General features: G+C 46.0%; 1 protein-coding gene across 3 annotated transcripts in view; it reads left to right on the plus strand.

Moving 5' to 3' along the window:
* NTRK3 (neurotrophic receptor tyrosine kinase 3) overlaps nt 1-22,254 on the plus strand; it is a 202,864-nt gene that overhangs the window by 122,336 nt on the left and 58,274 nt on the right. Inside the window, exon 13 of one of the 3 annotated variants that reach the window (XM_053988108.1) lies at nt 16,341-19,057. The exons of the other annotated variants lie outside the window; for them this stretch is intronic. Coding sequence (XP_053844083.1) covers nt 16,341-16,459 — 119 coding nt within the window. The 3' untranslated portion in view covers nt 16,460-19,057. Of the gene's footprint in view, nt 1-16,340; nt 19,058-22,254 lie in introns of those variants that run through there. 3 annotated transcript variants of the gene reach the window in all.

A 22,254-nucleotide genomic window follows, 5' to 3' on the forward strand; every position in this document is an offset into this window, starting at 1 on the left:
TGGCTGGCTCTGAGGAGATGGGGTGGGCAGAGATGGCTCCCAGCAGCACAGGGCAGATGGAGCAGAGCATGATTGCTTCACATAACAAAAATGCAGAAATTGTCATTTTAAATTGCTGGACACTTCCAGTCCACTTCAACATCCTGCAGTCTGTCTTGCTCCTGTTGGTGGGTGCAGACAGGGAGTGGGTCAGTGGGATGAAGGAAGGTGCTGCTGCTCAGGGAAGCGCCACTTCTGCTCGTGTGCTCCCAAAGCCCTGACCTGAAGCAGCTGGTTTTCACCGTGGCTGAGAGTAAAGCACTGGCCTTGTTGAACCAGATGTGATCTGCTGAAGTGAACATACCCATTGGAGAACCCAGTAAATCCATTTCCATGTGCAGCTGATGTAAGGTTTGTATGCAAGCATCTCGGGGTGAAAAGTACATTGGAGTCACAGCATGTGAGGATTGCTCTCAGTGCCTGGGCTTGCCTCCCATTAAGGCAGGGTTTATTGCATAATCCATTTTTAGATTCCTGCACACTCATTCCTAAACACACTGCAAGTTACCTAATGCTGAGCCTGGCTTGAATCCGTTCAAGCCCTCTCTCCCTGCCCCTCCCTAGATACATCTCTTTAAGAGATGGGAACAAACTGAGACTCAGTGAAAGCATGAGCATTTTTGTGTGCACCACACCAAGGACCAGGCTGTCCTGCTGTCTGCAGCCAAGCCTGGTCAACATGGAATGCAGTACTCAAATTAAGTGATGATTTACAGTTTCATGTAGACTCAGCTCTTTCTGATGCTCTTTCCAAGTTCCTTTGCTGATGCTGCAGCAGCACCTGAATTTTTTTGTCACCACTGTGGGTCTGTAAAAATGTCACACCTTTCTTTCAGGCCTACTAACCTATTTTTCCTCACTGAATGAGAGCACCGAGTCTGAAGGTTACTATACCTACCTATTTATATATATAAATCTCATAGATGTTTGATCTATTTTAAATGCACTGGTTTATAATGTGTATTGACACCTGTTCTTATCTTACTTGTACTTTTAACAGGTTTTACATCATCCTTCCCTGTCCAACCACCAGACTCCTTTTTTTGCTTTGTGAGATAAAAGGGAATATTTTTTCTCCTACAATACAAACATTTCTAAATCAGGACAAGCAGTTTCTCTCGCTCCCATAAGTGTGACAGGAGACAGCTACGTCTCCTAAGTATATATGGCAAATTAGAAGAAAACACTGGAACAAAATTTCTTTAGTCCTTATCTCCCTTCTCACCCCTCCACCTCCCTCTTGCAGGATTAAGCCAAGCTAATCCTCAGATGAGCAAGATCTTGGGAAAGCAAAGAGCCAAGGGAAAAAAAAGAAAAATCCTTCACACTCAACACTAATAAGGAAATTATAGGCATCCTACATTATGAATTGCATGAATTTTTAATGGTTAGAAATGCAGCTGATTTATAATGCATCCATCCAGGACTGCAGGGCCTGTCGCCAGCTAATAAATAAATGACAGGCTCTTTGTATTAAAAGTATCAGTCATTTTATGTCTCTGTGCTGTAATTGATGAGGAGCATTGAGCAAGGGAGGTGGTGGCCATCAGGTCCTTGGAGGAGCAAGGAAAGCAAGGAAACACAAGGAGCAAGGACCTTGTGTTTCAAGCTATACCTGAGGGCTTGGAATACCAGAAAGTTACAGCCCAATCTTCCAAGTCTTCTTTCAGATGGGCCATGGCTCCTGCTCTATCCCGTTGGTTACATTCCAGAACCAGGGAAATAAGGGACTTAGCTGGGGCTGCATGGCTTTGAAAGGTCATTTTAAGCCCAGCTTAGGGCCCTGTTTAACATGTCTTATGCTCTAGAACGAGTTAGTTCCCCTGGAAAGCAGGAATGGCTCCATCTGAGGTGGCTGCCCAAAGATTCCTACATGTGGAATGAGGTGGGAGGCTTTCAGTCTGCCTCATGTGAGACCCCTGGTGAGGGTGGGGGAGATTGTGCCTTCTGTTCTCTTGACAGTCCTGGCTATTGGCACAGTCAGGGTGAGACGAGCTCAGAGGCAGGGATCAGCATGAGTTCATACAAATCCCAACACAAATGTTCACACTGAGGCTGTGTTAAAAATAAATTCTGGGCAAATCCCAGAGATGGGGTGGGGTGGGACTGTTCTGCTTTTGTGCCAGATCCCAGCAGAGCCCAAATGTCAGGGGAACATTACTGAGAGTACAGCAGGCAGCTGAGTATCTGAGGCATGGGGTAGATTTTATCCTCTTCTTAATGAGGAGAAGTAACCTGGCTAGTTGTATCTCTACTATTTCCTGGAAAGTGGCATTTCTCCTTCCAGCCCATCAAGGGGCTGCTGAGCATCTTCATCTCCATTTTATGGATGAGGAGAGGCAGCTGGAAAGACAACAATTTGCTCAAGGTCATGCCAGGTTGCTGACAGCTAACAGCCTGGCCCATGTTCAGCCCACTGGACCATGTTGCATGTTTATGAGTCCCCACCTGAAGTCCTTTCACAGCCAGTCTTTTGGAGTCAGGGGTTTAGATGGATAAACACATCCTTGGAGCTGTCAGCTGCATATCATGATCCCAGAAAATGGCAATCCTGAACTTTTCCTGCTCTTTTCCAGATAGCTTAGATAAAATTCTCCCTTTCCACCTTCATGGGGGGGGGGCATGCTACAATCTTAATATGTTCTGCTTTGCTTTCTTGTCTACTTCTGAAGAGAGCTCTCCTTGCAGGTCTCATGCCACCTAGGCATGGCCTCCTGGCTGGCTTCACTGGCGTGTCTTGGAACCCGAGTGCTGGGCTCAGAGCAAGAGCAGTCATTTTTCAACTTGGCTTTAGTCCCTGGCTGCAGGAATTGGGCAGGGAGGCTGGGATATGAGCCTGGCTGCCCAAGGAAAGCACTGCTCTCTAAGATGCAGACTTTCATCTTGACCTGGAGGAAGGAAACTTTTATTGCCTTATTTATTACATTTCCCCATAGCAGTGTAAATACCATATCCACGATAGATATAGATCTTATGAATAATATAGAGATTTGAACTAAGTAATTGCTGTGCTTTTTTAATACAAGAGATCCTCAGTGTCGAGTAGTATTAATGATCTGTCTTGACATGGGCTCTGCAGAGGGCAATTGCAAACCCCAGTTCCGTGAGAATTTGAGAAATTGGGGGAGAAATCCTAATGTGCTGTTCATCCCCTCTGTTCCCTGTGGGACACTTCAGAACAAGTATCCTGTCTGATGATTTTTTCTCAGCTTTCCCTAGACCCTCTAAGGACAGGAAGGCTAAGTGGGTTTTGGGAAAACAAATCCCTTTTGTAGGCAGGCTGGGCTGGGTTGTCAGAGGAGGGAACTTTTGGAGGAAATGTAATACAAAGATCCTAGCAGCTCCCTGTGGTCACTAACAGTTCTCCAGACATTTCTAGAAGAGCAAAATGATTAGTTACAGTGAAATAGCTAAATTCAGGCGGAGGTAGTGATATTTTATGTCTGCTGATCTGAGCCTCTGTCTCTTCTCTGTAGCTTTAATATGAAGCTCTCCTTTCCACTTGCTCTCTGAAACCCTTGTGCAGCCTTGCTGCTGTGTGCTATTAAACAGGTGGCTACATTATTATGAGAAATTCTCTATAAAGTCCACTCTTTAATGCTTTAGAATCTTTGGGGATGAATTTAAGATATTAAGAACTATGGTGATTTAACACCTTTTTTGCAATGACATTGCTGTGGGGGAAAGGATAAGGGGATAGCAATCACAGGATGTGGTGTGAGTCACTTTGTGCCTTGCATCACTGGTGGCAGGGAGCTGGTAGCCCCACTGGCTGGTCCTTCTTGCTCCCTGCTGTAGAGGTGTTGGTGTTAAAGCTGCAGAGCTCCAAGGCCTCTTTAAATAAATGGAACTGTCTGAGAAGGCTATGAATGCCTTTTCAATTTCTTTTTTTCCCCCCAAACATAGCACCTCAAGTCTGAGTCAGGCTGTTAACCTTTTTCATCCTTCTTTTTCTAGCCACATCCTGCTTTAAGGTTATTTCTCATCTTTGTTCCACCATCACCCTTTTAACAGGAATAATGGCAGGTCAGACCAGTGGACTCCATAGCCCATGTTCTCACCTTGTCAGTCCAGGAGGAGCAGGTCTTGCTGACCTCTGTGGGCTGTGTGGAGCAGGGACTGTGGGCTCAGGTGTTTCTTTGATACAGGAATGGTAGCTCATTAACACTCTGTGCCCCGCAGATAACTTTTATTGATCATCAGCTGCTTAATCAAAAACTCTATCACAGTTTGTTTCGATTATTTTTTCCATCTCTTCATCTCTGGAGAATTGGCTTAGCCAAAGTTAATGTACTCATTATGCAGTTGGGAAACCACTGCTACAGTGGTATGTAAATCAAGGAAGGTTTGTGTCCTCCTTCCCACATCTAGCAGGATGAACACAGTGGGTGCATACTCCTCTGCCTGATGGGTGAAGCAGGCATGAAGGGAGTTTGGCTGAACTGGGTTTTGACCAGCCTAGAGTGGCAGAACTCGCCCCCAAGGTTGCACAGAGCCCAGGCTCCAGATCTACATGCCCACAGTCCTGGCTCAGTGAGGAACAGCCCTGCCTGCTGTACCTGGTCCTGTATCTAAACAGATCTGAGCAGCCCTGAAATCAGCACCCTTGGATGTGTTGTTCTTGGGCCACAGCTGGAAACTCTGTGAACAGTGGCTTTACTCTCTTGAAAACTATCAGAGCTCTGGGGAAGGGGGTGAGAGGAAGTTGTGCAGTAAGTGGCAAAAATATTTCCCAACTTCTACCATGTCTTTAATGACCAGCACTGAGAACTGTCTGGCCAGTTTGAGTGGGAACACAAGAAAGACTTGGGAGGGAATCCCCACGACAGGAGTGCTGCTTGTTGTGCCACTCCAAACTTATTTCTTACTCTAGTTATGACGGATGTCCTGATATGATTAATTTTCCTTTTGTGTTTTAATGTTTACTGCATAAAATCATTCTCCTTGATCCAATACCCTATCAGGGCTACATACTCCATGCTGGCTATGGTGTTGCCATGTCCTAATTTGATTGCAGAGGGTCGTGTCCTGTATAATGTTGTCTCATTTTCTCAGCAGTCGATGCAAACTCAATTTTATTTTCTTTGAAAAGAAGGGAAGAGGAGGCAGGAGCCCAGAATCCACAGCTGAGCCTATACCTGCAGCACTTACCTTGTTGCCTGGCTGTAATGGCCTGTGTAGTTCAGCTTGGATGGGACCTACAGGCTTGTTTTATTTATTTATTTTCCTGATGGTGCTGAAGGAGAGAAAGGATGGAAGCTACAGCAGAGAAGGGCCCTCATTGGTAGGTGCTGGCACTGCTGATTAGCCTCAAGGAGTCATTAATCCAACTCTCTTGATGGAGCTTATCTCAGGAGGGGAGGGTTAGCTGTGTCTCCCTGTGGGCCCTGGGTGAGTGCTCAGCTTTCTCCTTTGTCTCCAATTAGATGCTCCGTCCCTTGTACCACTGAGTTTCACCTGCCTCAAAGACCCTTCACCTGCCTTCCGCCTCTGTAATTTACGAGTAGCTCAGAGGGGAGAAGGAGGGTCTGGTCTCAATTTGTGTGGCTCATTTGCATGTGAAATAAGCACGTTCCTTCAGCTGAGCTGCCAGCAGTCTCCTGGCCCCACTGCTCTCATTCAGCAGGGCTTTGACAGCTCCAAGGCTGTGGCTCGGTGAGCGGTGGCAGGGCTTGCTCATAAACTGGAAGTGTCACTGTGTTTTTGCAGAGCTTGTCCAGAAAATGGTGTTTTTCAGCAGCTCATAAAGGAGGTGTCAGCCTGGGATTTGGTCTGTGGAAAAAGCCTGTTTTTGCAAGCTGCAGAGAGCACAAGCTCTCAGCTCTGGCTCCAGGGCCATCCCTGCTGGCTGGGATTGCTGCTGGGGCAAAGTATTCAGCTGATGGTTTCATTGCTAATTTCCTCATGGGTCCTGGACTCTCTGACGCTGTATTCATCTCAGGGTATTCCTCCTTCTCAGCCCTGTCTTTTCTTGTCCTCTTGGGCTTTCACTGGGCTTTTGACTGAAAATGGATCTGTTGTGGTGAGAGAGGAGGAGTCAGAGAGGCACTGGCGGGCAAAATGCACATAGTGGTTGAATGAATAAATCAACAGGTCTCCAGGTGTGCCATCAAACAGGCTCTCTTGTCTTGATCCAAAGATTTAGTGGGAAGAGGCCAGGCAGTGGAGTGGCAGTGGTCTCTGTGGCTGGACAAGGACCAAGGGAATAGAATTGTAAGTCTTGAGAACAGGAAGAGAGGGAGGAGACTGGACATTGGTCACTCATGTGATCCTCCTTGGAAGAATGCCAGGTTCCATGAAGGAAGCACAAATCTAGGCCTGATTTTTTCTCCATTTCAAAATATTTAATCAGAGAATCAAATATGAAGTCTCTTTAAGAAGAAGCTGGCACACGGCAGCTGGCTGAGTGTTGCAATCAATGTATCCGCTGCGGAATGTTTCCTGCAGAAGTATTACATCCTCTCTCATTTACTTGATGATCTTTAGGGTGAATCAATCAAAAGATGCTGCACACAAATAGTTCAGCCTGTGATCCTGTGGGTGTCCATTACAGAGGTATTTGCTCCATGTTAATGGACCTGTTGATGAACAAAAAACCTACCTTTTTTAAATAGAAAGCTGTTACTTGATGGTAATTGTTAGCAGTGGTTTTTCTGCCTCCCCACCTCCCCAGCGCAGCTCTCATTCTGCGCCAATGCAGGTGACTGCAACAAAACCCAGGCCTGCGCTGCTGGGGAGAAGGGACTCACATCTCACCCAAGCAGTTATCTGAGGAGAACCTTCTCTTGGAGGTTGGGAAGGCAGAGAGAGACTTCTCTGTACGCAGTGGGTGACTTCACCACTCTGTGTCCTGTTCTGTTAATTGTGTTTCTGCACCCATCTACCTTGGCATGTGATGTCCTGTTGCACTTCAGGTATATCTGAAGAAGATATTCCCCGAAATCCCCATCAGACCAAGGCTCAGCAGCTCCTTGAGGAGTTTGATTGGGTTTTACACTAGCTGAATGCATAGGAATTTTTATTTGTGTCTGTAAAGCTTCTAGTCTGCTGAAGCATTAGTGTTCATTTTGTTCCTCTACAACATAGACACTTGTGAAGTCTCCACATTTCTGGGTGAAAATGTGCCCATGTTACAATGTTAGCCGTTGCTTTTCTGATGCTAGCATGGCAAGAACCCCAGCTGGAATTTTAAGCATTAGAAGATCAGGATGGTGCCTCCTGCATAGATATCCTTACCTCTGAAAGCCAAATCTGAGCAGACCCAACCCTGTGATGACTGAAGCTATGCAAACGAGGGAGCAGCACAGTCAATGCTGGCAGAGCTCTGGTGTGGCATTGGGAACACATCCCAGGACAGACCACTGTGCTGAGCTGCGTGACACAGCTCCCTGCAGAGGCAGTCACACAGCAGGGCTGAGCGGCCCAAAAGGACCAGGCTTGTGGCTGTGGGCTGTGTTCAGCCTCATGCTGGTAGTTGCCAGCAGCTGTTCTGCTTTCTGGGAAGCATGTTGGGATTTTTCCTGCTCAGCTGGAGGCTGTGAGAGCATTTGGTCCTCTCCCAGGCTGCTGGTGCAAAGCAGCCACTGTTCGGTTTGGCGGGCCAAGCATCGCTTCAGGCTCCACTGCAGAGGGGACCAGCCCCCCCCACTGCCCCGTGTCACTTGTTTATCTCTGTCATTTATTGCTACAAAACAGCTCACCCAGAGCCGTTCTTCTCACAGCTGGTGGGAGTCAAAATGCCGAGGCTGTTAGTGGATTAGGGCAGCAGAGTGAAAACCATTTGGTGTTTCTATCCTGATTCTTCTGGGTGCCTTTAATTAGCATGATTGCTCAGCACAGATTCTGCCATGTTCTTTAGCTCCCCTGGTTAGGATAATTATTCCCCCAGCTCCTTTTGTTCCAATTCCTGATCGCTTACAAAGTCTCCTGTTAAAAGCCATTAAATCTGTAATGTGAGAGTAAATGTTCGGCAGCGTTGTGCTCTCAGCCCCACACGTGTGAGCTCGAGCTCTCGGCCCCTCTCCTGCACTCCTCTGCTCCCTGCCACGTGCTCTGTGCTGTGGCATCCCTCTCACGCTTCCCCCCTGGCCATCCCACGTGTCCCACACGCAGCAGGTTGTGTGCACACTCTCCCTGCTTTCTGTTGGCACTTTTGGCATCACTCAGCTTGGTTTCCTCTGTGCACAGGCTGGTTTTGAGAGTGAGGTTGAATTCTGGGCTGTGGACTGTGATCTCTCACATTTAGTTGCATGTGCAAATATGGAGGTGCCATTAGAAGTGTATGTTCTTGCATGTTTTAGCCATGGTGTGGGGAGTCCTTGCTTCAAGGAACAGCTAAAATAGAGGGGGAGATGTCCTAGCTGTGGTGGAAAGTAGGATTTTTGTTGATACATGATGGAGAAGAGGAAATACTTATTTTCCTTATTTTTTAAGTAAAGTTGTTTTCCTCTTTCTCAAGCATAAAAGCCTCCAGTGGAGGGAAAATAGGTTTTGGATAACTGTGTTCCCAGGAGTTTCCATGGTGCAGTGCCTCCCCATCTGGAGGCCTGCGAGCTCAGCCCCTTCACTGCCCTGGTCTCTGCTGATGTTTGATCAGCACATGCCAATGGCTCAAGTGGGGCAGACACACAAAGGCTTACACAGAGTGACGTGGTGTGAAATAAGATTGGGCTCAAGTGCTTTAAATGCCCTGTACATTTAGGTGAGTTGATGTGAGAGACTTATTTGCAGACCCAGAATGAAACTGGGGCAGAGAAGGGTCTGACAGATGTGTAGTTTGTTAAGCTCAGAGCTGATTGCTTGAGCAAAAATTCACAGCAAGACTACTTGCTGGAAAAAGCTTGTCAGAAGGGACTCCTGATCCTTCCTCCCTCCTTTGAATGATGACCCCTAATCAACAGCAGACACACATTTTGGGTTAGATCCTGAATTGCTGCCCTGCTGTGCTGTGCCAGACCTTCCCCACTCTGCAAAGCTCACCCTCTGCTCTGGGGTAGATTGAGGGTATCCTTGCATAGCAGCAGCTCCCCACAGGGCTCCTCACTCACCTCCTCGGTGCTTTGCTGGCTGCAAGGAGCTTTCCAGGCATTTCATACATTCTCTTGCAAAAACCTACCATGTTTCATGTGTGTTTGGTGGGAGCAAAGCCCCTGCTGCAGAACGAAGGCCGCCACAAATACCTGATGCTCATTTTGGTTGGCAGTATCCAAATAGTCCCACACGAGCTCCGTAGTATCAGCATAAACCCATGTTTTTCTGTCTTCCCCTGGGACAGCACAGCCTTCCCTGTGCCCTGGGGTGTGTGTTTTAGAGCTTGTGAAATACTGAAAGATACCAAGACATGGTCTTGAAACAAAATCTGGAGCTGGGAGCTCTCCCTTGGGAAGTATAATAACATCCTTTGACATATTTTGGTGCAGAAGACAACTTATTTTGAGAACCATCTACTGGGGCAATTATCAAGAGCTGAAGAGCTGTGGTGGCAGCTTCGTTTCCAAAGCAATCAGCAGAGTAGGAGCACTGGAGAGACACAGACGAAGAACAATAATTCCGGACAACACAGCATCCAAACAGCCTAAAATATATCAACAAAATCTTGTTCCTCAAAACTCCCTGCTGCTCTCACTGTGTTTTAGCCCTCAGCTCTTCCTGTTCCCATTTACAGCTCCTCTGTAGTGCTCGGTGCCTCCTTGCCTGCTGAGATCTCCTGCGCTCCTCAGTTTCCATCCTCGGTTTGTAAACTCCACAAAATCGTGTTTTCCCACTGGATGTTCTTCCTGACACTTCAGACTCTCGGGCTTGTATAGCTCCTGGGCTTCCTGGAGGGCAGCTCTGGCCTTTCTAGATGACATAAGGTGTTGGTGGAGCAGATGGCAGAGTAAAGAGACTTGAGCAAGCAAGGATTTATTCTGGGCCTTGATCAGCTCCTCCCATCCTCTGAAGAGCAGGAGAGCATCCCTGGCACTGCCTGGGCTGGGGAGGTCCCAGCTGCAGGCTGCAGCAGTTGTGTGCAATCCTGTCCACCATCTGTGTCTCTTCTTGATGTCTGCTGTGTTATCCCAGCCCTCTGGCTTTACCAAGCACTTCTGTCCCCTTCTAGAGCCCAGAGCTCCTGCAGAGGATGGGAGCTGTGGAGCTGAGGCTGTTCCCTGTTGGATGTTCAGGACTGTCACTGCTTCCTTTGGAGACCTTGGAGGAAACGAGGTCCTGCTTTGTGCCACCGTTTTGCCGCCTGTGTATTAAATATAACAGCTCCTTCCTCCCCAGGGAATGAGTGAGGCATAACAAATTAATGTTTATGAAGCACTTTCCAGCTGAAAAGAACTTTTGAAACAGAGCCGTTGCTGTTCTAACTCAGGGGCTTCCTTTACTGGTTGGCTCTTTGAAGTGGTGATCTGTGGTACTGGTGGATCAACTGTACCATAATTGGAATTAATCAGCAATTAAGGAACATGAGCCCAAACCAGATTCTTTCCCAGTGGATATTCGTTTCTGGGCACATTAGTCAGTGGTTTCAATAACTCTGTAAAATGCTTAGGGTAACTATTGCTATCTGAAGCAGCTGGGGAACAGAGGCAGTGTCGCAGGGACACAGATACCTGTCAGGCAAAGTGAAAATAAGAAGCACTTGTAGCACTTGTGCACCGTGCTTAAATTGGCAGCACTCCAAGGGTTGACTTGAAAAAAAAAATTAAAAATTGACATAAGAATATATTTGAAAACCAAAGTGATGAAAATGATGTATTACTTGCTAGGATGGGATCTTTCATGCCAGGCCCCTTGAGCTTTGTGGAGTGCAGAGGCAGCGAGAGTGCACGGTGGTGAGAAGTGGGGACTTGTGGAGGCAGGGAAACAGGTTTTTTTCTCCCAGCAGTGAGAATGGTAGAGGAGAAGGCTCCTGGATGTGTCAGTGCAAGCATAAGGGGAGGCAGAGGCAGGGGAACAGCTGGACAATGCCCACGATGTCAGCTGCCACCAACTTTGCAAACACTTTCCTGCAGCGTGTTCTCATGGCTGACCTGTAACCCCTGAGAGTTTTGCCACGTGTCTTTCCATGGCAGTGGGTATTTCAGGGGACAAAGGAGCCATTCTCCTTGCTCTGGGACCTTCTCTGTGACCCACTAGCACTTAAATGAGGCAGAGACTAAGCTCTGTGTGTCGTGGGCGAGACTGCTGGGTGCCCAGCCTTTCCCCCTTCCCTGGTCCTCTTACAAGTCATTTCACATACTCTGGCTTCAATTTAACAAAAACAAAACCGATGAGGCCCAACTGATCTGGCTGCTTTCCATCATGCAGTGGGCCTCTTGAGTGGCTTTAAATAGCTGCACCTCTGTGCAGGCTGGAGAAAAAGCACTGGCTGTGCCTCTGGACAAGAGGGTAGCTTTGGCTCAAATCACAGGCCATCTCAGACCTGAAAATAGCCCTTTTTTTTTTTTCCTGTTGTCCTTGGTCTTAAATAGATTTTTTTTTTTCCTTCTTATTTTTTATTTTATACCCTGTTAAGTGCTTTCCTACTTTGGGGCTTTTCCTAAGGGGGGATTGGTGGGGAATCTTGGAGCTCTGCCTCCTGAGCTATCAGGCTACATCATTTAGTATCTTGGAACTACTCCATCCATGAAAGAGTTCCAGAGAAAACAAACTTGTGATCCTGGCTAATATGGACATGGTCTACGTTAGTGGTGGCAACAGTGGAAACGCAACAGATACTGGAATTCCTCTGACCAAAGGTTTAGTGAATCTTACAGAGTCTTCAAGAGTTCACCCCGTGGAAAGCTGTGAATGCTGCCCTTTCCTCAAGGAAATGCTGTTTGGCCGTTGGGTGGCTGCAGAATTCTCCTACCCCTTCCTCTGCTCTAGCCAAACATTAGAGAAATTTATGTGGAAATGGAACCTTCTGGATCCATTTGCTTCTGCTTTTCTCTTGCTCTGAGTCCATCTCCTTCTTTCCCTGCCCTCCAAAACACTTGCAGTGCTGCGATCTTCTGTTTGATTTTGGGTTGTGGAAAAGCACAAGAAGATGGCACAAGCTGTAGCTAGAGCTCCATCTAGCACATTCCCAAGAGGTTTCCTGTGACGTCAAATCTCATTTATTAAAGTGGGAGACACTTATGCCAGAGGTTTTACCATGGAAAATGAAAACAGATACAAGGTGAGCTGCCGTGGAGAGGAATAAGGACCCTGTTTACATGAAAATGAAGGATTATAAGAATTTCTGTAGCTCTCTGAGCCTTTCTAGTCTAAGAAGAGGTATAATCTACTTGAAGATCTGCTTGAGGTCTGTGTATCAGTGTGAAATTCGTCTGTGGACTGAATTTGCTTAAGGCTCTTCATTGTGGTCAACACTGTTGGGCTGGTGTAAATGAGAGGAGAGCTGGGCTCTTTGACTTTACCTTGAATAGTAGAGGAGATGATGTGGTTAACTGCAGCTGAGAGCATCAGGGAGAGCCTCACAGTGTGTTTCTGCTGAGCTTCTGTGACCTGCTTTGTTGTGGCAAGAGAGGCCTTAGGCTGGGTTGCATCTCACCCAGTTACATGCTGTGAGAGGAAGGGAAAAAAGAGGGTTTTGTTTCCTAGCCCAGCAGATGAACCCATCCATGACAGGAAACCTGGGTTGTTGTGCTGCTTACCCCTCAGATATAGACACAGCAGTGCTGACTTTGACTAAAAGGATGGCCATTTCCTTTGCTCAGGATGTGGGCCAGGCTTGATGGTTTTCATGCTTTCTTTGATGCTATTCATGCTTCATATCTGCGCACAGAGACAGATAAAATGTACACTGTTGTTGGAGTCTCCTACTGCTTTTCCTTTATATCATAAATTCTGCTGTAACTCAGAAGAGAGCTCAAAGCTCTTTTGCCTAATGTGAGCTGTGTGGATAGCAGAGTTATGTTTGGCCAGCTTGTTGCCCTTAATTTGCTATTTTTGTTTAACCCGTTTTTGCCAGGCGTTACATAGCATCCCGTTGCTTTTCTCATCCGTTCCCACAGCAATTTATATTGCTGTTTCAGAAGCAGTTTCCATCCCTGGGTTTCAAAACTGGTCTGCATTGCTCCTGCTGTGGCAGATAGGGATGCTGTGAGGAGTAGTGCATCATTTTCTGCGTCATTCCCTTGCCTCCCCATGTGACAATCCCTGCTGCTCCTCTCAGGTGACGTGGAGCAGCCTCAGGTCTCCAAGGCTTTAGCAGCAGTTTTACCAGAAGGCACACAGGGAAGGCAAGGTGAAAATATCTGTTTCTTCCCCTTAGTTTTGCTCTCTCAGTGGAGGAAGTGTGTTCCTGGCAGGGCACTGACCATAGGCTGGATTGGTATGGGCATGGGGCAGAGTGGCCAAAACCCACTAGCCAGGGTGTTGGGAAACACGAGACAGCTCTGGAGGACTAAGTGGACGGCCGGGGTTGAGGACAAAAACTGATTGCATGGTTTGGTTGCCTTCAATTTTCTTGTCCTTTCATTGCCACATCCATCTAGCCTGCTTAGAGAAATGTCCCATCTGCTCCCTCCATCTCAAGCTGTTAGAGCTGCACAGCAAATCTGAGCTCATTCCTCCTTCCCTGTTCTCCAACACTCTCCATACATTTATTCCACTACCATACAATGGCTATTAGTAGAGACAATATTATGTTTTATTTTAAAAAGTGATATCGCTAGAACTGGGAGAAGCAAAAAGTTTAGTATGTCAGACCCTTTCCAATTTTGTAGGTCTTTGGAGATGTTTTTTATTTCAATCTACAGGGTGGGGATTTTTACCTCATTATTTTCAGGCTTGCATGTTGGAGTTTCCCTACAAATCTATAACCAATGTCAAAGATAGTATTTTTCCTCCCATTTTCCAGTTGGCACTGACAAATGTGAAACTCCACAAAAGTTAATGTTTTTAAAATTTCCCTGACTGTTCTAGGAAGTTGAACATTTCTATTTCTCCTTTTTTTTTCCCTTTTGACAAGTAAGAAAGAAAAAAAAAAAAAAAAAAAAGTAAAGCAAAACCCCCACATTTTTAAGACATTTCCAAGCCAGTTTTTCAGAAGCTAATAGCTGTGATGGTAGATGACATCTGTCATAGCAGCATCCAAACTCTGAACCTGTTGAGATTCACCCATTTTAACCCTGGACATCTCCGTGAGCATCATCCATCTCACATCTGTCAGCGAAGACATAAACCTAGCAAGAGCCTTGTTGGTTTCTGCTCCATACAAAAGAACGGGGTTAAGGGTAGCAGTACAATAGGGGAAACAGCAAGTGAGGAAGAGAGAGAAAACCAGTCAGGAGAGAAGCATGTTTTTTTTCAGATTCTTTGGGGACTTTAATAAATCAGAAGGAGAGGATGCCAAAAGGACCGGTGCTGCATTGCTCTCCCAAGCCAGCGGGGATGTGTGCTCAGCCCTTCAGCTCCAGAAACGTGGGCTGTTCTCCTGCCACGCTCCTCGTCGTCCCTCGGCAGCCCCTGCGTGTCCGTGGTGGGGTAACCCCCACTGCAGCCCCGTTCTGCAAAGACTCTGCTGTCACTGGAGATCCCTGCAGCTGGGATTCACAGCACAGCACTGATGACAGAGAGCAAAGCCCTTGGAGTCCCCAGCCTTAAGCCTTGCTGATCTTTCACATGTCCCTTCTCTGGGGCTGTGTGTCCCCAGTGGGTTTTTAGGTCTGTTGGATGTGGCCCGGAAGAAGTGAAATTGCCTTAATTTAGCAGAGCTGAGAAACACAAGGAAAATAAAGCAGACAGGAGTTCTCCTTGGAGATACTTAGTATTGTTGAGGATAGACTTTCCCAGCTATCCTTTGGCAGCCATAAAATATATTTATATTATGAAAAACAAAACGTGATAAATAGTGACGTTCAGGGATGCCATGTTTATTTGTGTCCCAGTGACTCTGATCACTTTAAACCATGAGAGTTGAGCCTGGCTCTTTCTCACTCTCATTTCATTTACTAATGATATTTCATCGCTAAGAATTTGCCTATGAATCTTGTTTATGACACATGAACCAGAGCTGAGCCTGGCTTACTCTCCCATGTGGATCGGCACTTAAGGGCCACTGAGAAAAACAGATAGTTTCTCCCAAACAAGTTAAACAGTTCCAAACCAAACAAACAGCTTTTGTCTGCATCCCCAGGCCCATCAAAGGAAACATGTGCTTGATGTGCAGATGGAGTAAGATAGTACAGTGGAGAAATAGAAACTGATATAAAAGACAAAAATAGAAGAAATAGGAAAAGAAAAATCTTCTGGCTGGTGTAGTTTTGGTATGAGAAAATTTCCTAGCCTGTTTAAAAGTACTCTTCCTATTGAGATCAATTCTTATTGGCATCCAAGCCACTCTATGCTGCTCTAGTGATGCCAGACTTGAGTTAACTTAGCTGATTTGTTCAGGATCCTGTGACTGCATGAGGCGCAGGAGTATGTTCTAAATCTTAGAGCAATTATGTAGACAAGACATCCCAGTAATTTCTTGGAAGAATGCTTTAAACCCATAAGAATTTGCTATAGATGAGAGAAATCACCAAGATCCTGCCATGCATGTCTTGGTTGTGGCAAACAAGTGAATTTCCCTGGCTGGGGCATCCCAAGGCAGGTACATTCTGAGGAGATGTTTGATACAGCCCTTTAAAACATTTTATTTGCCCTGTAAGTTTGTTGGACTGAAGGAAGGAGCTTGCCTATAATCTCTGCTCCCGTTATTTTTCATTCTCATCTGGGCAGTGTTTCTGGCAAATCCTAATCAGTTTTTTTAGAGAGGTGGGGTTGTGTGAGGAGAAGATGCCTCCAGCATGCAGGGTTCGGTGTAGATGGGACAGCTGGGATGAAGAAAGGTCTGTGGGGTTATGAGAGAGTCCCCAGCCTTGCAATGGTGCTTTTTGGCTTCAAGAATGTTGTTCCAGATTAGATAAATCATGAGAGAAAAGTAGGCACAGGAAGGAGTCTCCCTATTCCTCACTGTCTGCCTAGGGAAAAGATGGACTAGGTAGGAATTTGGACCTAGTGGGAACCTCTGGAAAAGAGTTGTTCCCAGTTGTCTGTCCAGACCTCTTGCATGCCCCTTGTCCTCAGAGCACTTGTGCCTGCACGCTCCACATGAAATGATTGCCTGTTCTTTATGGAAAGACAGAGTGACGTAGCCCTGCCTGGAGAGGACATTTTGGCTTTAATTTAATGGCAGCCGTTTGCTAGTTATTCATTTGGTTCTTTTTATATAATCACATGTGTGTCGATATCTCTCTCTTTTTTTCTAGTTTTGCTCTTTTTTGTTTTTTCGTTTACTTTATTTTGCTTTTTTCTTTTTTCTGTTTTTTTTTCCCCTTTAGGTTTCAGAGAAATTATGTTGAATCCAATAAGCCTCCCTGGACATTCCAAACCTCTTAACCAAGGCATTTATGTTGAGGATGTCAGTGTTTATTTCAGCAAAGGACGTCATGGCTTTTAAAAACTCCTTAAAAGTCCCTGTTCTGATGTCAAGTTTATAGGCTGTGCCCTCAAAATGGTGGGAAGCAGTAAGCGTGGTCTGTATGGATTGAGGTCTCCTCCTAATAGGACTCTACAGCCCTGCCTGTACACACGTTAAAGCCAACTGAAACTGTGGTTTTCTGTCACCAGATAACAGGGTTGTTCTTTTCCTCCAATGGTCGCTGTGTTCGTTAAATATTCCTGCAAGGCACAACAGCAGAAATGAGAGCAAATAAAGAGAATTAAAACCCAATTGAAAGGAGTCATCCTAATAACACAGTAAATAATTGTACTTTTGCTTTAAAATAAAACACAAAACAAAAAACAAACAAAAAAAAAAAAAAAAAAGCCAACCAAACTGACATCTTTAGTCATGTCCTCCCTGCTTGGAGTTTTCCTTGTAAGCTTGTGTCTTCGCAACACCCAGTGAATGCTGCCATCACCTCTTACGTGGCACCGCCATGGGAGGTCTCCCAGAGCGAGCTGAGGCGGGGAGCCTGGAAGAAACTAAAGCAGAACGAAGACTTTTGGTAAGAACAAAGGCAGCCCCGCTCCCAGTTCTTGCACAGAAAATAATGTTGGAAGGAATGAGGATGGAAAGAAAAAAAAAAAAAAAAGTATCTTACTTCTCTGACAGGAAGAGAGTGTGGTTATCTTTGAAGTGCACATCTTCTAGGAGGCTTCTTTTGTTTGTCTGTCTGTCTGTGTGTGTTAGAGCGGCTCGTTGGATCTGACTATCTCGTTGTCGTACTCTGGTCTCTCCCTGCTGCTTAAATGATGAGCTTTATCTGAGGAGTTGCCTGCACTTCCCTCATGGATGGAGAATCCATAGCGCAGGAGGGTCTGTGTCCTTGCCAGGACTAGAGCAGTAAGCAAAGTGGAAAAGCATATCAGACGCACGCAGGTCCCATTGCTGGGCCTTTTCCAGCCCCATTTAGCTCTCCCTTGTATTCCCACCCCACTAGAGATTGGTTGCAACCCAGTTGCGTAGCCAGAACCATCAGCTCGAGGCTGGCTGACTGAAGGAGAGGGGGAAAAAAAAGTATTCTGTTGCTTCTTCTCTGGCGAAAACAGGAATATCAGTCCTGTTCTGGCCGATATTTGTATTCTCTCCCCCTCTCCTATCCCACTTTTGTCTTACTTCATCCAAAGCCTCTCAGATGGAAAAGTAAACCCTTTCATCCTGTCCTCAAGAGAAGCCAGCTGCCCTTGTGGCAATTTGCAGGGCTTTCCTTGGACTCTCTGGATGTCACATGTATGGGAAGTACAGATTTCCTCACACATATCAGTTATAACCTATAAGCAAAGCAAATTTTCTCTAGAGGACAAAAAATATTCTAAAAGCTCCAGGTGTGGCCAGATCCTTTTGAAAAGAATATTGGACCAGGACCTTGCTCACCAGCCACTCAGCTTTGCTTGCCTTCTTGGTGGCCCAAGATGACCTTATCACATCAGGGGTGTCTCTAAATCACCAGCCCTCAAGGGTCACTGCCACTGGAAAGAGTCACGGTCCCTCTCCACTAGAACTGGGCAGAAGCCTCAGAATGGATGTTCTGCTTCATCCTGCCTTTACAGGTGACCTGCACGAACCACCCTGGAGATTGCCAGGAGGTTTTATTATCAGCTGTCCCATAGGGATATTGCTGAGAATATTCCATTCTCTTGCTTCTTCTCCTGGTTCATTTGCATAAAAAGGTAAAGTGCAATAGAAGAGTACTGGAGAGATGGTGGCAGATTGCTTTAAGTTAATGGACATGCCTTAGGGGGGCATCTGTGTTAGCGCGAGGAGACCTGGCTCAGGTTGGATGGCTTCAGAAACCATGACCAAATCTCCCAACAACGTTTCCTGCCCGCATCGGAGCTGGAAATGCCAGAGGTGCACTGCCAGAGAGGACCTGCAGCCGTGTGCCATGGACACCTCAATTCTGCAGATTCACAGAGTGAGGAGGAACTTCACCAAGCATGTGAATCACTGGGTGCTTGTCTGAACTGAATTTCCCCATCTCCTGGAAGTTGCCCACCTGACCTGGGGATGTCTTGTCCATCTGAACTGTCTCCCCTCCCTAGCACTGTTCAGGGGACTCTGCTCTCAACTGTGTGTATCAGTCGTAGAGATGCATCAGTGGGCCTGGACCAGAAGCCTATATCCAAACACCCTAGCAGAGGAAGGGTTGAATTTTGCAGCTCAGGTCCATCTCTGCTTAGAAGAAATCCTCCGGACCGTACAACATAATTAAAGCAGTTCTCCCCACTGTGATCGATGTCTCAATTTGTTTAACACCAATTAAAGTCTCTGGTTCCTTACTGCTGAAAACGAAAGCCAGTCGTGGCTGTTTGCGATTGGTGGCTTTAAGTAGCAAGTCTAAGGATGTTTTTTTTTTTAATTTTATTTTATTTTTAATTATTGTAAATCATTACCTCATTTTCTGTCAATGAGATTCCTCCATCTTTGAGCATTCTTATCTTGCCATAACTATCATCCTGTGCTAATGGGAAATGGGACGGTCCCTTTTCACAGAGACTATAGGGGTGTTCAATGTCTAGTTTCTTAATAAACACTTTATTTTCTAACGAAACAGCTGCACCAGGCCTCTTCTTTGAAGACAAAATAAATAAATGTTCAGAATGACATGTCCTATAGTCTACTTCTTCATGAAACAGTCCACATGTGGGGAGTTTGGTTTGTTTTCTTCTTTGGCGGGTGCGGAGGGTGGGATTTACAGTTGTGATGGGAACATTGCTCAGGTGTAGCTCTTGCTTCTGGCACTCTCATCAGGCACAAAGATATTTTCTTGCATGGGAGCTTAGCTGTTAATGGTCTCAGTTGACAACCTGTTGGTTTTTGTAGCATAAAATGGTCATATTCCCAGGGACAAGCTGGTACTGCAGGAGATTGTGTCAGGATTTGCCAAGACAAGTTTCTATAGTTAGTGGAAAAAGTTTTATTAGAAGCCTTATCTCTCAGGAAGCTTGACAGTAAAAGATTGTTCTGGCTGCAGTGCTTTTCTTTCAGGATGTGCTGTTGCTTTGGGTCTCCTTGGTTGCCTGTGCAAATTGACAAAAACCAGCACAATTGGCTGTTGGGTGTTGGATTGTTGTCCTCTCGTCAGGAACAATTAACCTCATGTTAAGCTCTCAAGGGTGTGTTTGCTGTTGTGGGGGTACAGGTGAGCGCTGTGCTCAGGTTCCTCATCAGAAATTCATGTCCGGGTGGTTGGATGCTCCAGGAGGAGAGAGGAACCATTCTGCAGTGTGTGAGACTTGGCATGAGGGTGTGTCTTAGTAGTTGTGTCTTAGAATTGTTCACAGGAGATGTCACTGATGTAACTAAAAGCTGCTGTGCCAACCTGCAGGTGACAGTGGGCATGAGGACGGGGGTGTGTTTGAGCACATATTGGTGGATGGTGCTGGAACCCTCTTCGAAAACCTGGTGAGAGTTTTGATGAGCAAATTAAAAACATGTTTTCCAGCATCCTTCTGTTCCGATAACTTCCTGGCATGACTTTCAAGTAAATGTCTCAAGATGATGCTGTGGGTGAATTTCCGCATGACCTTCCCTTCTAATGAGTGTGTCTCTAGGAGTGATGGGGTGCTGTGGTTCACAGGATTAGGTGAAGGCTGGGACCTTAACCTTTCCAGGAATATCTGCAGTGCTCAAGACAAATGTTTGTCTCCTAACATAACCTTACACAAGGGATGAGCAGCTGAGCTGCATTGGATTCCATCCCTGTTTCCTTTTTCTTTCTGAGGTGTGGGAAACAAACATGGGGTTTAGAAGCTCTGTCTTTTCTTCTCCACTACTGCAGGGTCTGTTATGAGATTTCTCAGCCCAGAAACATTGCAAACAGTGGTTGATTAGCCAATTACTCAGGCTGCTGCCATGGTCAGCTTTGGTTCACTTTGCTTTGTGTTTCAGGGCAACTGACTCCTTACGTATGAGTTCCCACAATACTTTTAATGCTGTCAGTTCAAAAGGAATTGATTTAACTATGGGCTCTGACAGGCCTCACAGAGGGGTTGGGCACTTGTTTCTTCTTGTTCTTTCTTCTTGGTTGTCTCTGTTGCCTGATGTACCCATGTGAAGGCTCCATGCTCTTCGTGACAGCTGAACCATGAGTTGATAATGCTGTGCTGCTCTCTCTCCCCACTCTGGCTTCAAATGACTCTTCAAATAAAGAGTTATTACTGAAGGAGCTTGGGATGCTGGCTTGGGATGCTGGCTTGGTAGGGTGAGGGCAGTGGACCTCTAGCAGGAATGATCAGCTCCTCCTGAACATCACAACCCTGCCTCCTCAGGTCTTGTAGAGTGTGGAGCCTGTGTGTGAATAAGCAGAGAAACAAACTTTTGGCTCATTGTACTTTGACTCTAAACAGATGGAGTCATGTTTCTTTTAGTTCCTGCTTGGAGGGAGCACGATGGGCACAGTGTGTTTCTGGCACTGTAGCTCTCTCCAGGATGGAATCATTGTGTGGGACCTTGGGCTCAGACTTGCTGCAGGGCAGTGCCTGGTGTGTGGGATGCTGTAGATCATGATTGGTGTATATTGAGTTTCCACAGCTGCTTATCCACATTGCACTGAGTCCTGATGTTCTTTGCTGCTCTTTTGTTTATTTAGGTATGCTTTTGAGGAGTTGTGCCTTCTCTCCCAAGAGGCTTGAGCTTGTTTTGAAGGTGGTGGTTTGGTGTTTCTTTCTACCATTAGGCCTTTGTCCTTTCTCTGTGTCTGTGTCCTGCTGTCCAGGGAATTCCTGGGATCTGTGGGGAGTCAGAGGAAGCTGCTTCTGCTGATTCAGCAAATGCTCTGCTCTGATTTGTACCCAGAACAAGCTGCAGATCCTCAGGGTTAAGCCTGGCATTAGCAGAGGATAAAGAGGCCTGGACACAGTAGTAAAGCTAAAAACCACGGGTCTGGAGGAGCAGCAGCAAGAGAGCACACGAGAAATCAATGCTGAGTGATTTCATTTTTTTCCCTTAACGTTTGGAAGCACTTCTGGTGTGATTTGTGAAATGAGTCAGAGTCCATATTAACCATGCATTTACCAGTGCCTGCAGAGCCTGAGCAGTTGGAAGAAAATTTAACAAACTGTGGGGAAGTGCATACAGCTGCTTTGAAGGTGTGGGCATAGTTTGATAGGAGACCTGCCCACTCACAGCTGGAAAAGGTGCTTTACCTGGTGAAGCAAGGATGTATCTTCTGCTGTTGTGGTGCATTTTACTTTGCCTTTATCTTTTGTGGCTTCTCCAGTGTTGTCCCCACTACTTTCCTTAAGACAGGCAGGCTCCTTGGTGGTGCCAGCATGTGGTCTGATGCCACAGAGCTAGAATAAATCCCAACCCACACTCCAGTAAATAACTGCAGGAAGACTCCTTCGCAAAGACAAGATGATAGTTTCTCCAGCAGTAAAACAGAGCTCAACGGCAAGACAGCTACATTTGAATTTTGGTATTATTTTGAACTTGTGAGTGTAATTGCTGACTAATCAGCAGGAATAAATTTTGGTTGTTCTATACAAAGTGGAGGGATTTGTTCTAAGTGCTGGTTAAATGATTTGCTCTGCTATTAGTGACTCATTTGTGATCTGTGCCTGATTCCTGCAGAGAAGCTGACTTTCTGTAAGCATTTGGTTATTATTTCAGAGTCTTTGGCCTTTTTTCTCCAAGATTTTGCTTCAGATATTCATGTTGTATGATGAGTGCTGGTTTTGCTCTTGGGTTGGGTGAGTGAATGTTTCAGACAAGTAGTCAGAAATATAACATGCAGAGATACCCTTCAA

This window comes from Vidua macroura, chromosome 12, assembly GCF_024509145.1.
Source record: "Vidua macroura isolate BioBank_ID:100142 chromosome 12, ASM2450914v1, whole genome shotgun sequence".
Classification (NCBI taxonomy): Eukaryota; Metazoa; Chordata; class Aves; order Passeriformes; family Viduidae; genus Vidua; species Vidua macroura.